Raw genomic sequence first — 13,929 nt, 5'->3', positions numbered from 1 at the left:
TCCCCCTGGGGCCCATCAGCCCCCTTCCTTCTGTCACGTGGGTGCAGACTGGGCTGCTGCCCTCCCGAGGGCTCTCCGCTTCATCTCTGTGGTCCTCTCAACCCAAGGGAAGTCAGATTGGGCCAGATGGGGAGGCAGAGCTGGGAGAGGGAGGCCGGGGCAGCAGGTGGCATCCCCTGCCCTGCCCGCTCCTCCCTCCCCTGCTCAGCCAGGGTCCCAAGGGGGAGCTGGAACCTTCCGGTAAATGATGCACCGATAGAACGGGTGTGGTGACCCCATGTGTTTGCAGGTACAGTTACACCTCGCACGAGTGGTCTGGGGGGGACGATGATCCCATCACAATCGCAGTAAGAGAGATGAGACCTCGCAGTAAATCTGAGTGAAGACCTGCTCTCTGATTCTGCAGGCTCGTCGTGCGGACCTGCAGCCCGGGGAGCGTGAAGGATCCACAGGGAACACCCAGCTCCAGGTCTGTCTCTGCCCCTCGGGCCACATTGTCCCTGCTGAGTTACTTATTACAGGAATTACCGTAAGGTGCTGGGCGAACAGAAGTTATTCATGTTTTCCTCCTTTAATCACTAGCTCGGTTGTTCCCACACTTTAGTTTCCTAGGCCAGCAAAATCGTTCACTTTGTCTCATTGGATTGTCTGGGCGCCAACGGAATAGACAGGAGTCGTCTGTAATAAGCACATGAATAGCTCCATGGGGGAACGGGTACTCGGGGGGTGTTTGGAAAGCCCTTCCATGGTGCTTTCCTTTAACTCTCCAAAGATGTGAAATATCTCCTCCAGAGAGTTAGTGGATTCTATCCTTATGCCCAGAGGCTTAAACACACACACACACACACACACACACACACACACACACACACACACACAGCACAAAGGGAAATTTTAGGTTGCATCTGCGGGGGGAGGCTTCCTGAGTCCCACATGGGGTGGCTGAGCCACGGCCCGCTCCCCAGCTTGCGGGGCCTGGCTGACCAGCTGTGAGCACGCCCTTCTTAGCTGAGCCATCCCCTACATCAGGCCTGTGTTCTTCCTAAGTCAGCACTGGGGATAGGGAAGTCAGTGAGACTGCAGGGCTCTGGCACATTCTAAGAAGCTAGGAGCAGCACCCTTCGTGCTGCCCAGGAGGCTGAGCTCAGCTACAAGGCCCCATGGTGGCCGCCCCAGGGGGGCCTCTGATGCAGTCAGGCCACAGCAACAAGGGGGGGCATCTGTCTTTTGTGCCTCATCTGTCTCTTTCCGCCCTCCCTCTTGCCGGCCCCACGGCCCCCGGAGGAGCCGCTCGGAGCGGACGTCTACATGGCTGGTCTAGCAGACTCTCCGACAGCGGATTCCCACCCATCAGCGGACAGGTGTGGTGCCGGCCTCCTTCTGAGTGAGGGACAGCATACATCTGAGGAAACGGCCTCCTTGGAAGGACGTTTTCACCACAGAAAATAGGAAAGAGAAAAAAAAACTACAAGGTTATATATTTCATTCATAAGTTAGGTCCCAGCCTTGGGCGTCAGCAGAACGGCCGCATCCCTTGCTGTTGGGCCGTGACGCAGGGGGCTTACGCGAAGCACCTGGCGCGGGCGCGGCACCGTGGGGCTGCATCATCAGGCGGGCCCAGGGCGGGCTCTCGGCAGGGGCTGGCCCACAGCAGGCTGCAGGCCCTGCCTCTGACCCAAGCCGTGTCCGCCCCCCCCGCCCCCCCCCCCATGGCGGCATGACTCGGGCTCCTCAGCGGGCCCAGCACCAGGGTGGGATTTGAGGGCGCATACTGCTGACAGTTCAGTCTTAGGCTGGGAGGTGGACAGGCTGGAAGGCCCTGCTCGTGGGGGGATTGGCCCCTTGGACCCTCCTTGGTGGGGATCTGTGGCACGGGGATCAGATTTCCCGGCCATTCCAGCAGGCCCTGGGACAGGACTCCGTGTCTTCCCCAGAAAGGGCCGGGGCCGGAGCAGAAGCTGCTCATACGTCCCTCGAATGACCCCTAAATAACCTTCCTTCCCCTCTGGCTTTGAATAGGCCGTGTCTCCTGGACTTCAGAACACAAAAGGCAATTCATCTTCTTCGGACAGATCTTTGCCCAAGCACTTGAGGAACGGGACCCCTTCCTTTCCAGCTTCCAGCATTTTTCTCTTTTTAGTAGAATTTGTTTGCTTTATAAAAGGTGATGGAAACAACGCGGGCTTTGGGGCCCATGCCCCCTGGGGTCAGACTTGGGCTCTGCCACTTTCTCACTGTGTGGCCGTGGACAGGCGACTCGGCCTCTCTGAACTCAGCTTCCTCGCTTTGAAAACCGGATGGTGCCAGCCCCTGCGTGTTGCCCTGAAAATGAAGCGGGGCCACCCAGCCACGCACCTCTTGCGGCATCCATCTGCTGGCACACAGGCCGCCAGGTGTCCGACCACACCCGGGGCATCACAGGGACCCACACCACAGGGGCAAGCAGTGAGGCCCCACACTGGGGGCTGGCCGCCCGCGCACTTGGTGCCTGTCCTGTGCCAGTCACTCCTGCCGGGGGCGGCTCGCACGCGGTCCAGTCTACAGACTCAGAAGCTTCTCTCCCAGCCCTTCCAAGCTCTGCTTTGGGATTCCTGTAGATTTGCGGGACTGTTGCTTTTCTCCCAGCGAAGGCATCATGAACCACGTCTCAGCATACGAATGGTCAGTAGGAGAATTCAAGGCCTCTAAGGCTGGGGGGGGGGGTGCGCAGCTGGCACAGGGCCCGGCTCTGGTTGTGGGCGACCTTTGACAGGGTGCACGGGTGCCCGACAGCCACCGCAGGCATGACGGGAAACCAGCCCGGAGCACACCGAGCCTCCCGATTGTGGAAATGACTAGGGCCCTGTGAACGTAGCCAAGGAGATGGTCAAATGGCCCCATAGACCCCACTGCCGAGGGTGCGGAGCCAAATCTTAGAAGCATTTTGCAGAGAGGGAATTCTCGGAATGTCTTCCCTCGAGGGCCGCTGGAGGAAGCTACACATTTGTAGCCCTGGGTCCTCCGACCAAGTCCGGGGCCCTCCATTCCAGCCTGCCACGCCCAGGGCTGCCGGCCACCAGAGCCCAAGGTGGTGATTCAAGCACTAATAATAAGCATGCCAACTGAAGAAGGAGCTTCTCTACCGAGTCTGAGACAGGCTGTAAACTTCCGGAACCTCCTCCTTTCCTCTCCTACAAATTAAAGATAATTACTTAGAAATAAGTATTGAAGTATTTATCCCGATTTGTTTTGTTGTTAAGCCTTTTTAAAAATCCCTAAGATTAGCTGGCTCAATGGTAATGTACAATGTCTCGCATTACTGTGTTTGTTTATGGATAGGAAACATATATGACACTTGACATATGTGTTAGTTTTTAAAGACGCAACGTCATCACGGCACGTCCTGGTTTGATAGGGAAAGACGTCAAAATACTTCCACCCAGGTTGCACAGATGAGGCATGCAGAGGTTGGGTGACTGCAAGCAATGTTTCTCTACGTGAAAAGCATTTCGGAAATGATTTTTTACATGAGGAAAAAAGTAGAACAATGGAGACTTTACTCCTGGGTCCTGTGCTCTCACAACCAGTTATTCTAGAATATTCTGAAGAAAAATTTGGAAACGCAGCTTTTGCTGTCTCTTCCCTGCCACCATGAGACTCACCTGGTCCAAGGTCCAGAGTGATGCCTTCTAGAGAATTCCAGGCAGGCTGCTGTCTCTGGTGGGTCCGGTAGGTTGACGTGAAGATGATCCCCTACAGGGGGCAGTGGGAGAGCCCAGCTCAGGACAGTGGCCAGGACCCATGAGCCCCACCCCTGCACTGAGACCCCTGTCCCCCCCCCCCCCCCCCCCCCGCCTGCTCACAGAAGCTCAATTCAATTCAAAGCAGTGGGGTTCCCTTTTAGGAGTGGTTAGAAACAGCAAGCAGCTGCTCTGAGTGTGTTGGAACTCACCACATCTTGGAGGGTTTGGTGGCGAGGAGAGTCCTTTCTGGACAGAGCAGCAATCTGGCTCCTTGGGCCGAAGGGAGATGGGGTGGAGGAGGGGGCGCTGTGCTGGGAGCAGGGCAGAGATGTGGGGTGGAGGAGGGGGCGCTGTGCTGGGAGCAGGGAGTGTCTCCAGCTGGGGAGGCTAATGACCGGGTCCTCCACCCAGGGGATGAACGGGCCTGGGCACAGGGGGACAGTGGCTGGGAGCAGAAGCAGAAGGAGCCTGGTCTTTTCCTAGATTTACAGGATGTTTCAGTGTCTATCACATATGGGTTGGCCAACTGCGTTTTCCTACCAGCCCATGCCATTCCTTATTTTCCCTCAATTTGCTTCCATCCAAAAGTAATGCAGAATGTTTACATTCCCTTTGTAAAAACTTCCAGCAGTGTGACGAATTCCAAACCGGGGAGGTTGTTAGTTTACAGTTTGTTACAAGCCTTTAAATGAGCCAGTGGGTGAGTATGCCTGGGAGACATGGCCGTGGAGGAATGAGACTGGTTCCACCAGTCACACGGGGAGGGCTATCTGGTAACCGCCAAGGTGTGTCACCTTGCTGGCACGGGGAGACGCGGAGAGGGGAGCCCCAGGTATCTAGTTATCCCTGTTATTCTGGCAAGGGGGCCCGCAGTACTTGAATTATCCAACCGCGTGGATCTGGCTGCAGAACAGAAAATAATGAGCTGTTTCCTCCAAATAAGAAGAGGTTTCTGAGAGGAGAGCCATCCCCCCCCCCCGCCCCCCTGCCACCCGGGCCCCAGGAGCCTGCAGGCAGAATGGGCAGCTAGTGTTCAATGACTAGGTAGCTCGCAGAGAGCTCACGGGGTCATTCTACTTCCACTTTCTAGTATCAGACGTGCCAAGTAAGGGCTCATTTCCCCCGCCCCCACCCCAGCTCACCTGGGCACTCCCTGCCAGCTTCCTGTTCTGTTTCCCACAAGGGCTCTCAGCTGCCTCCCAATCCCTTCCTCTTTTTAAAGAAAGTCAGGCCGCTTGGGTGTAAACTCCTTTGTCCTCGTGCTGCTCCCTGCCCACCAACTTCAAACTCACCTTCCTGTCTCTCTCCTGGCCTCCCACCTCTAAGCAAGAAACATCTCCTTTCCCTCCCCGCCATGCACAAGGCCTAGTTTAAACCCTTTCCTTGCACCCTTGGGATCACCTTCCAGCTGGTCTCGCTGCCCCTCCCACTTCCTTCCAACCTGGTCTCCACCTGCTGCTGGGAACGATAATTGTAAAATTCCATTTTTTCACTCTGTGCTTATGACAGCTTGTTGCTTCTCCTTTTCCATGGCACAATTCCCTACCCATCAGTTGGGGGCTCCAACTGCAGCTTCTGCCCACCTCCTGGCTGCCTCCAACTCTCACACCCCCTTGCCCTCTCTGCCTCAGGGCCTTTGCACGTGCATGCGCGCGCGCGCGCGCACACACACACACACACATCTTCATATACCCTTGTATGGACCTCCCCCCTCCCGGGAGGCACCTCACTCCTGTCTTTAGCACTGGGTGTCCAGTGCAGACGCATCACAGCATCTGTGGTCCTCTTTGCTCTACTGTTCCCAGGGCCTGCCCGTAATAAGTGTCAAAAATGGCACTATCCTGTGAACCAGATCTAGGTTCCTATCCGGGATCTGCCAAACTAGCCTGTGTCCTTAGCAAACTCCCGTCTAGGCCAGTTTCTAAGGATTTTCTTTCCCAGCACAGTGGCAGGGAGGGGCTGAGGGGGAACCAGGGAGGACCCCTCTGCTGCCACACCAGAGCCAGAATCCCCACTGATGTCTTCAACCAGGCTGGCGTACCGGAAATGCTAGGTGAGAGGAAGGCTAAGTGCTTGGATGCAGCCAGCCCAACTCGGGGTCAAATCCGTCTCCTAACAGCTGCAGAAAACACATGCAAATCGCTCTTCTGTGATTTAGGCCTTTCATCCGGCCTTGGAGAATCTCAGGCTAGTGTTCTGTGGGTTTTCCTACTAATGGTAGCTGAGTCTGCAAAGCGAGGGGGCAGGAGGCATGCCCCGCACGAGCGCACACACACATGCACACAATTCTTAACAAATCACACATCCCTGCGAAGTCAGGGCGTTTTTTCTGAGACCCTCCTTCGGCGGGAGCACGCAGCCCGTGAGGTGAGGCTCCAGGCCCTCCAGACTTCGGGGTGCGAGTGTGGACTTCTAGGGACTTTCCAAGTATGTTAAAACTAGACAGTGTCTAGCTGTTGGGCAGATGGTGATCCTAGAAATCACCCTTTCACGCGCACAGGCGCGCACACACGCGCATTAAAGCCAAGCCAGCCGGCCCCACCGCGGGCCTGCAATCCAGCTAACTGGAAAGCCCCGCGCACCGAGCTGTCGCGGCGCCACGCCGGGGCCACGTCCCCGCCGGAGGAAGCCTGCCACCCCCCGCCCCCGCCACGGCCCGCGGCCGTCACCGGAGGGCCGAGCGGCGCGCGCACGTGGCGGGGCGGGGACGTGCAGGCGCGCGGGGCCGCGGGGCCTTTAAGGGGCCGGGGGGCGGGCCGCGGGGGGACGCGGCCGGGAGGGCCCGGGCGCAGGGGCGGTCCTGGCCCCGCAGGCCCCGCCCCCGCCACAGGCCCCGCCCCCGCCCCGCCCCGGCCCGAGCCTCCTCCGGCCACTGCTGGGCCGCGGGCGGGACGCCCGGGGCGGCGCGCGGAGGAGGAAGCGCGCCGGCCGCGGCCCGGGACCTGCCCAGACGCGCTAGTCGGGAACGCCAAGCGCCGCGTCCCCATTTTCCAGGTGTGCGGGGCCGGGACGCAGTCCCGGGCCGCGGCCGTCCTGCGCCGGCCCGGCATTTCCTCCCGCTCGCTCCCCGCGGCCGCCCGGCCTCCGGGCCCGCGCAGCCAGCCGCCGACCCAGCCCCGCCGCGCCCCCTCCACGCCCCCCGCGAGCCCGGCCGGCCGCGCGCTCATGTCCTGAGCTCGCCGCCCGCGGGCTCTGCGCCCCGGCCGGGGGGCTGCCCTGGCAAGTTGGGGCGAGGCGCGCCGGGTATGCGCCATCACCATGTCCCGCCTGAGCTCGTGGCTCGGTGAGGTCCAGTGGCTGGTCTTGGTGTCGCTCTTCGTCGTGGCCCTGGGCACGGTGGGCCTGTACCTGGCGCAGTGGGCGCTGGCCAGGGCGCGACCCCGGCCCTCGCGGCGGGCTGCGGAGCCTGGCGAGGGCCGGCGCCCCGAGTCCGACGCGCTGCTCGGCTGGATCCTGACGCTGAACAGCTGGAGGAGGCAGTGGCAGGCCGCCTGGGTGACCGCCCTGAATGATGAGGCCAAACGGAAAGGGGTGAGTGTCTGTGAGGGCGGGTCGCGGCTGCGAGGCTGACGGCCGGGCGCCGGCAGTAAGGGCAGAGCTCTTCCCTGGAGCCTCGCCATGGTCCGGACTGGTGGAAGTGAACCTTCCCCGCCGCAGAGCGTTCTTGAAAGTTAGGCGAAGGACCCGGGAGAGCAGAGGACCCTTGATGGGGAATCAGGACAAAGCGAGTAGATGTTATTCACCACCCATCAGGTGTGCCAGGCCCCAGGCTCCACCGGAGGGACACGCTGGCCTTGGAGGGACTTGTCACAGGGGCCCACGGCCCTTCCTGGGGTCCCAGGTGCATTCCGTTACCCAGCTGGATACTTACTGCTTTCACACCTGATAGATGATAACTGTGACCCAAATAGGATTCCATCTATAGAAATGATTTTTTTCCAAGAACATATTTCCAAAAGGTTTGCACCCCTTGGCTTATAGAAGTAGTCGCTTTTGTTGAGGGCCGGCCACCTGCCCGACGTTGTCTTGGGGACTTCCAGTACATGTATCTTCTCTTTGGACCCTCACAACTCCTGGGACAGAGGCGTTGTCTACGTTTTGCAGGTGGGGAAACTGAGGCCCAGACAGGTTAGGTGACCTGCCCAAGGTCACACGGCCTGTGGGTGGCAGAGCCGGCATCGAACTCCGCTGCGTCCTCCGCGCTCGGGGCTCACAGCCTCACTGCCTCACTCTGCTGCCCCGCTCTCCTGCGGTTGTGTTTCTTCCTCGGTTAATTCCTTGGTGACTTATTTTTACTTTGAAGACATCTTCGTTTCATGGCCAGCTCCTGGCGTCTACAATTTCTGGGCATTCCCTGAGAGGAATTAAGGCCTGCTGTGTTTGGGGAAGTCCCTGGCAGCCTGTGCTCTTTGCCCTTGCTTTCACGTTCCTCCGCCTGTTCCTCCACCTGTTCCCGAGGCTCCGTGGAGAAGCCCGTGGCCCATTTGCTTTAAAAGTAGTGAGTACTTCACGTCTGGATCCCTCACCCTCTGAAATATTCCCTAGCGAGCCCTCTGCCTGGTCTCTGCGCCATGGCCTTGACTCATAGCCATAGATTTAAAAAACAAAAAGTCTTTGAGTGTAAATGAGTGTAAATTCATCAACTCAAAAGACCGTCTTCTGAACTATTGAAAAAATTAACTATACCTTTCGGATGAAAAAAGCCTTCAAGGTCAGTTGACTCCCGTCTGTCTTGATGCCTAGAATCTGTGCACCAGCTGCCCAGAGCTGGACATCTCCTATCCAGGGGAAGCACCCCATCTCTCCCCTGACCCCCTCTTTTACGTAGGCTCCACACCCAACATGGGGCTTGAACTCACAACCCTCAGATCAAGAGTCGCACGCTCTACCGACGGAGCCGGCCAGGAGCCCCAGAACCACCCCATCTCTTGTGGGAGACCTAAAGCCATGTGACCTCACACATGCGAGCAAACACGGATTTATTTCCCCAGGAAGCTGCTGTCTTTGACGTCCTGAGTCACCTGGGGTCACAGGCCTGGGTTCTGCGGCTGAGTTTACTTTGGGCTGGTGGTGTTGCACAGGTGGGAGCCTTGTCCCAGTTTTCTGCAAAATTTGAACAAGTGCGGGCTGAATGATCTGTAGGCTTCACTTCTAACCGTGGGACCCCTGCCTCCTGCAGACTGGGGAGAATCCTGCTTACATCGTGTTGCTTCATGTCCTGACATTTCTTGATTGGCTTCAGAAAATAGGATTGCCTTAGATAGAAGCTTCCAGATTACCCATACGCCTGGCGTGTTGAGGAAGAAAGGAGGAACGCTCTGCTCTGGAATTTGTCTTTGCTCGGTCAGGTAAAGCGGAGAACACCAAAAAGATGCCTGAAGCTTTCGCCCAAATCGCCTGCATTTTTGTGCGGGAGAGGAGGGACTCTGTGTTCAGGGAGATAGAGATTTGGCTTTTGTGTGTTTTCTCTTCCCTACTTGCTACTGACCATGCACTGCAGAGTCAGAGACATGGGTTGTTCCAGACTCCTGCCTGGAAGTGGCAATAATGCCCCGGGGTCGAGCTGAAAACGTGCACGGTCTTCCCATGGTTTTACGAGATGGCAGGTGGGTTGGTTGTGTGTGTGTGAGTGTGTGTGCGTGTGAGTGTGTGTGTGTGTGTGTGTGGCGTCCCTCTGCCCTCCCCGATGCCTGGAAGTGTTGCTTGATTTGAAATCAAATGACAGGTTTTGCAGACAGATAGGATCTGGGTAAGTGACTTGGCATAGCCTGCCCTGTCTCAGGCCACTGCTGTCGCTGCACTGGCGGCCTGGGTGAGCTGGTGTGGCGTGAGTGGGTGTCCCAACCCTGGCGGCCAGCCCTGCGGGAGTTTCTCTTTGTCGTCCTCCAGCTCCATTCCCACTGATTCCCACTAATCCCCGATTAGGGTTGACACTCGGAGCCTGCTCTCCTCTGGAGAGCAACAGCTTAGTGGCTCTGGCCCGCCCCTGCCCTGCCCTGGGAGACCACTTCTCAGCCCGTCGCTGGGGGTTGAGGACACGCTGGGTGTAAGTTAACCATGCCCGGCATCTTCCATGCGGATGGAATTCTCTATGGATGGAGACAGGAGCTCCTCCCCATTTAAGCTCTGCTCTAGCCTTGAATTTTAAGACTGGAAGGGGACCCTAAACTCCTGTACAGAGCCCTTTCCGTCTGCTGGAGAGGCTTGTCCCGGCTGACCAACTCCCAGGTGGGTGTCAGTGCAGTCCGCCCGCATCTGTTGTCACATTCCGCTTGTGCACAGCAAGTTCAGCTTTGAGACCCAGATGCTCCCTTCTTTGAGGCACAGCTGGAAAGGGTGAAAGGGCGTGATTGTTTAACCTGCCATCCTAACAATGGGGCTCGTATCTCCAGGCATCTGAGGGCTGATGGATAACTCGTGGACTCGTCCTTTGACCCTGGGTTACCATTGACTATGGCAGTCAGGCTCCCTGTGTCAGACGGGCCCCTGGGATTCCAGCCCTCACCTCAGAAGCATTTGTGAACTAGGATGGCGATCTGGGGAGACACGAGGGGAACCCATAGCTGCTGTGCCACCTGGTCAGGCAGATGTCAGGTGTTCAGGGAGCCCAGGCGAGCCGCCCAGAGAGCTTCGAGAAAATCCACATGCTCCCCTACCCCCAGTTCAGACTTGGTAGGTTGGCAGGGTGCCGGGAGCATGCCATGGTTTTCACAGGCTCCCCACCGAGTTGCACACGGTCCCTCAGCCAGCCACCAGTCAGTCAGGGTCCCTCCCACTCAGCGACATCTCCGCTCTGGTGCCGCGAACACCGAATTCCTGTTGACCTGGTGGCCGTTCGGTCACGGAGAACAGAAAGCTCCCCGAGCTGGCTCAGTCATTAGCCTGGAAGCTAACACCCTGCTGCTTCTGTGAACATTTATGAAATGGTTTGTGGTGATCACCCGTTACCCCACCGGTTACCCCAACACTCACCTGGGAGGCTCTGGAAGCCAGGGTGCTTGTGGACAGGCAGCCCCTCCCCAGGCTGACGCTGCTGGGCCACACAGGAGGAGCAGTGGTTGCAGAGCGAGGGCTGTGTCCTGTGGCTGGTGTTCTGGACTCGTTTAGAAATGGCCAGCTTGGCCGAGACCCTGAGTTAGGAGGGTCACCAAAGCTATGTGTTGCTTTAGTCATTCGCCCGAGGATTTTTTCAGAGGAATGTTCTCAATGCAAATGACCAAGACTGCAGGACCATTTGTGGTCTTTGTAAAAAAAAAAAACACAACAAAAAAACCCAAAGCACTGTGTGAACTTAAAACGTGTTCTTAATAGCTCTGACTTGTACATGAGCTCTGGCATTTAAAAAGTAAACGCCGCCACAAGACTTCACAGTTTTCTTGTTTGACAACAAGCTTTGAGCGGCACTCACAGAAATCTGAACTCCTTGAGCAGCGTCCGTGCCACAATAAGGGAGGTCCGCTGGTAAGAAGGTGAAGGTGACTTTGGGTCAGGGCCGAGGATCTGCCCCGCCCCCTGACCGACCGCCTTTCTGCTGCTCAAGCATTCAGGGTTCTCTCCCTTGTGGGGCCTTCCCATACGTCATTCCTTTCATCTTGAGCACCGAATTAACCCTCCTCCTCCTTTGACTTCTGGTCTCAGCGCAGAGGTCCCCGATCCTCCCATCCGAGAGGATGCTGTCCCAGCCCCACCCAGGCCACCTGCCCTCGCCCCGGCACCTTGTGTCCCCATCAGCTCCCGGGATCGTGGGCCAGCGCAGAGCCCTGTCTGTCCGGGAGCAGCCGCCTGGGTGCCCGGCACAAGACTGGCTCGGAGCAGGCGGCGGCCGGGGGATGAATAAAAGGCCCTGGTAGGATCTTGTCAGCGGACGGGGAGGAATGGTGGCGGTGTGCATCACCCCGTCTGGACACAGGCCTTCCCTGCTTGGCAGCTGGCCAAGCCTGGGCAAGACAAGCCGTTTAACGTGCTTTGTTTTTCACTTCTGAAGAATCAACAGTCAAGGAGGCTCACTGATGACTTTGCAAATTGCCAGTATGAAAGCTGGGACTAGGCGCCAGTTCTGGCTGTTCTTTGCCCTCACCCATTCTCCCAAAGAGACAGGAATTGAGGGGAAGGAAGAGTGGGTGTAGTGTTAACGTCAGCTAAAATGCAGCCAGAGCTAACTTCCATTCCCATCGGCCAGGTCGTGGGTTGCTGAGGAGGGAGGGGACTCCTTGAGCAGCTTGGAAGAGCGCTGTATGCACTGCTGAGGCTGGAAGGCAGCTCTGGGGCTGTGTGACCTTGGGCAAGCCCTGATCTCTCTGTGCTTCATCTGTAGAAGAGGATGACTTTGGGTTCAGTCTGGAAAATAGAATCCGCTGTGAGCGGGATGAGGTCTGTGTATTTAGCAAATAGCCAATCAAGGTGGGCTGTTTTCTGTAGTCTCCCTTAAAAAAAAAAAAAAAAAAAAAACTTTTTATTTTTTACTGCTTTTAGATACATAGAAAAGTTGCAAAAATAATTTAGTTTCCATACGTTCCTCACCCAGCCTTACATAACCACAGTGCAGCATCAGAACCAAGAAATTAACATTGGCACAATGTTACCATAATGCCTAGTGCAGTGACATTAACAATGTGAAGGATAAGAAATTAACAGTGGGGGCACCTGGGTGGCGCAGTCGTTAAGCGTCTGCCTTCGGCTCAGGGCGTGATCCCAGCATTCTGGGATCGAGCCCCACATCAGGCTCCTCCGCTGGGAGCCTGCTTCTTCCTCTCCCACTCCCCCTACTTGTGTTCCCTCTCTCGCTGGCTGTCTCTCTCTCTGTCCAATAAATAAATAAAATCTTAAAAAAAAAAAAAAGAAATTAACAGTGGCACAAAGCCTTTGAACTGAAGGCCTGACTTGAATGTCACCTGGTCGACCAGACCAGTATCCTTTTATCGTTTCAGGATCCCATCAGGTCCCACAGGGCACTGAGCTGCAGCTTCTCCCAGTTTTACAAAGTCTATAATAGTTCCCTAGTCTTTCCTTGTTTCCCATGACCTCGACAGCTCGGAAGAGGACTGATTGTTATTTTGCCAAATGTCCCTCAGTTTGGTGTTTTCACAGGCGTGGACTGAGGTTAGACAAACCACAGCAGTGCTGTGCCCCTATTGATGTCCGGCAGCTTGGGCTTGGCGACATCAGAGTATTTACGGCTGGGGCATTGGCTTCGATCCCTTGGTGCGGGCTGTTTCTGCTGGGTTTTCTTCCTTACACCTTGTGTCTCTCCTCCTGTCATCCCCTTGGAGGTGAGCAGCTACTTTGAGACTGTTACAAATCCTGTTACTCGTCAACCTTCTGCTCACTGATTTTGGCATCCAGCCTGTATCTGGTCTGCTCGATGATGGTTCTCTGTGTCCTTCTCTCCTTCTTCATGGATTCATTGCAATTCTCCTGCGAGAAGGAGCTACCACGTCTCCATGCCCTCGGCTCGCATCCACGTGGACTCACGGATATTTAGTTCATTCTGAGGCTTATAATCCTTCGCCAGGGCTGCTAGCTTGGTTGTGGAATTGCTCTCATGTCGGCCACTAGGGCTCTTTCACGGTTGCCTCTTGCGTTCTGCCATCAAGATGCATAAATATATATCGATTTAGCACTTCCCTTCTTCATGATCCCACAAGATGTTTATTCTAGACTCACCTTGTGTTTTTTACTTCCCGCTCTCGCAGCCCCGGGTCCAGTCAACTTCTTCAGGCGGTGCTGGTGCTGTTTATGGGAGAAGAGTTTAGAAACCGAGGTCTGGGCATCAGACGTGCTCGATACTGCTGGGCTCTCCCGGCTTCTAGATTCTTCCAGTGGACAGCACTAGGAGGTGTGGCTGTGTTTGCCAGCACACTCACAGCTCGTGTCTGTTGTTCTGTGCCTTTCTGTCTGTCTGGAGGCTGATAGCTCAGATTCCACTTCAACAACAGAGTTCCATTTACTCTCCTTTCCTCATTTGTATCCTCCCTCTCCGAGAGGCAGGCGTCTGGCCCTTCCTGTCTCTGACATATTGACTTATTTGGTCAGTTCTAGCAGACACATAAGGCAGTTTCTGCATTGCTAACCTGCTCCCCTGTGAGAGACACACTTACGGACCAGGTTACGTGTGTACGCAGTCGGGATGTTGTCATTCAGAGTTTCTGAGGTTAGATCTGTGTTTTCCCACCCCTTCAGGGGCTGATGGCATTCATGGGTGATGCGG

General features: G+C 56.4%; 1 protein-coding gene and 1 long non-coding RNA gene across 4 annotated transcripts in view; one reads left to right on the top strand and one right to left on the bottom strand.

Annotated features, from left to right (window-relative positions):
* Positions 1 to 1,725: 1,725 nt before the first annotated feature.
* On the bottom strand, positions 1,726 to 4,642 carry LOC130542620 (uncharacterized). Its single transcript, XR_008957298.1, has 3 exons — positions 3,932 to 4,642; positions 3,642 to 3,732; positions 1,726 to 3,170 (listed from the first exon to the last, which is right to left on the bottom strand). It is a non-coding gene; the product is annotated as an uncharacterized LOC130542620 (long non-coding RNA).
* Positions 4,643 to 6,600: 1,958 nt separating this feature from the next.
* The window catches only part of C2CD2 (C2 calcium dependent domain containing 2), a 52,219-nt gene continuing 44,890 nt past the window's right edge, over positions 6,601 to 13,929 (top strand). For all 3 annotated transcript variants that reach the window (XM_026499585.4, XM_044388793.3, XM_044388786.3), the window contains exon 1: positions 6,601 to 7,253. In XM_026499585.4, the coding sequence (XP_026355370.2) occupies positions 6,981 to 7,253 (273 nt within the window). In that variant the 5' untranslated portion in view covers positions 6,601 to 6,980. The remainder of the gene's footprint in view (positions 7,254 to 13,929) is intronic.

Source organism: Ursus arctos, unplaced genomic scaffold (genome assembly GCF_023065955.2).
Source record: "Ursus arctos isolate Adak ecotype North America unplaced genomic scaffold, UrsArc2.0 scaffold_4, whole genome shotgun sequence".
Classification (NCBI taxonomy): Eukaryota; Metazoa; Chordata; class Mammalia; order Carnivora; family Ursidae; genus Ursus; species Ursus arctos.
The sequence above is the reverse complement of the archived record's forward strand: the minus strand, read 5'-3'. Positions and strand labels throughout refer to the sequence as shown.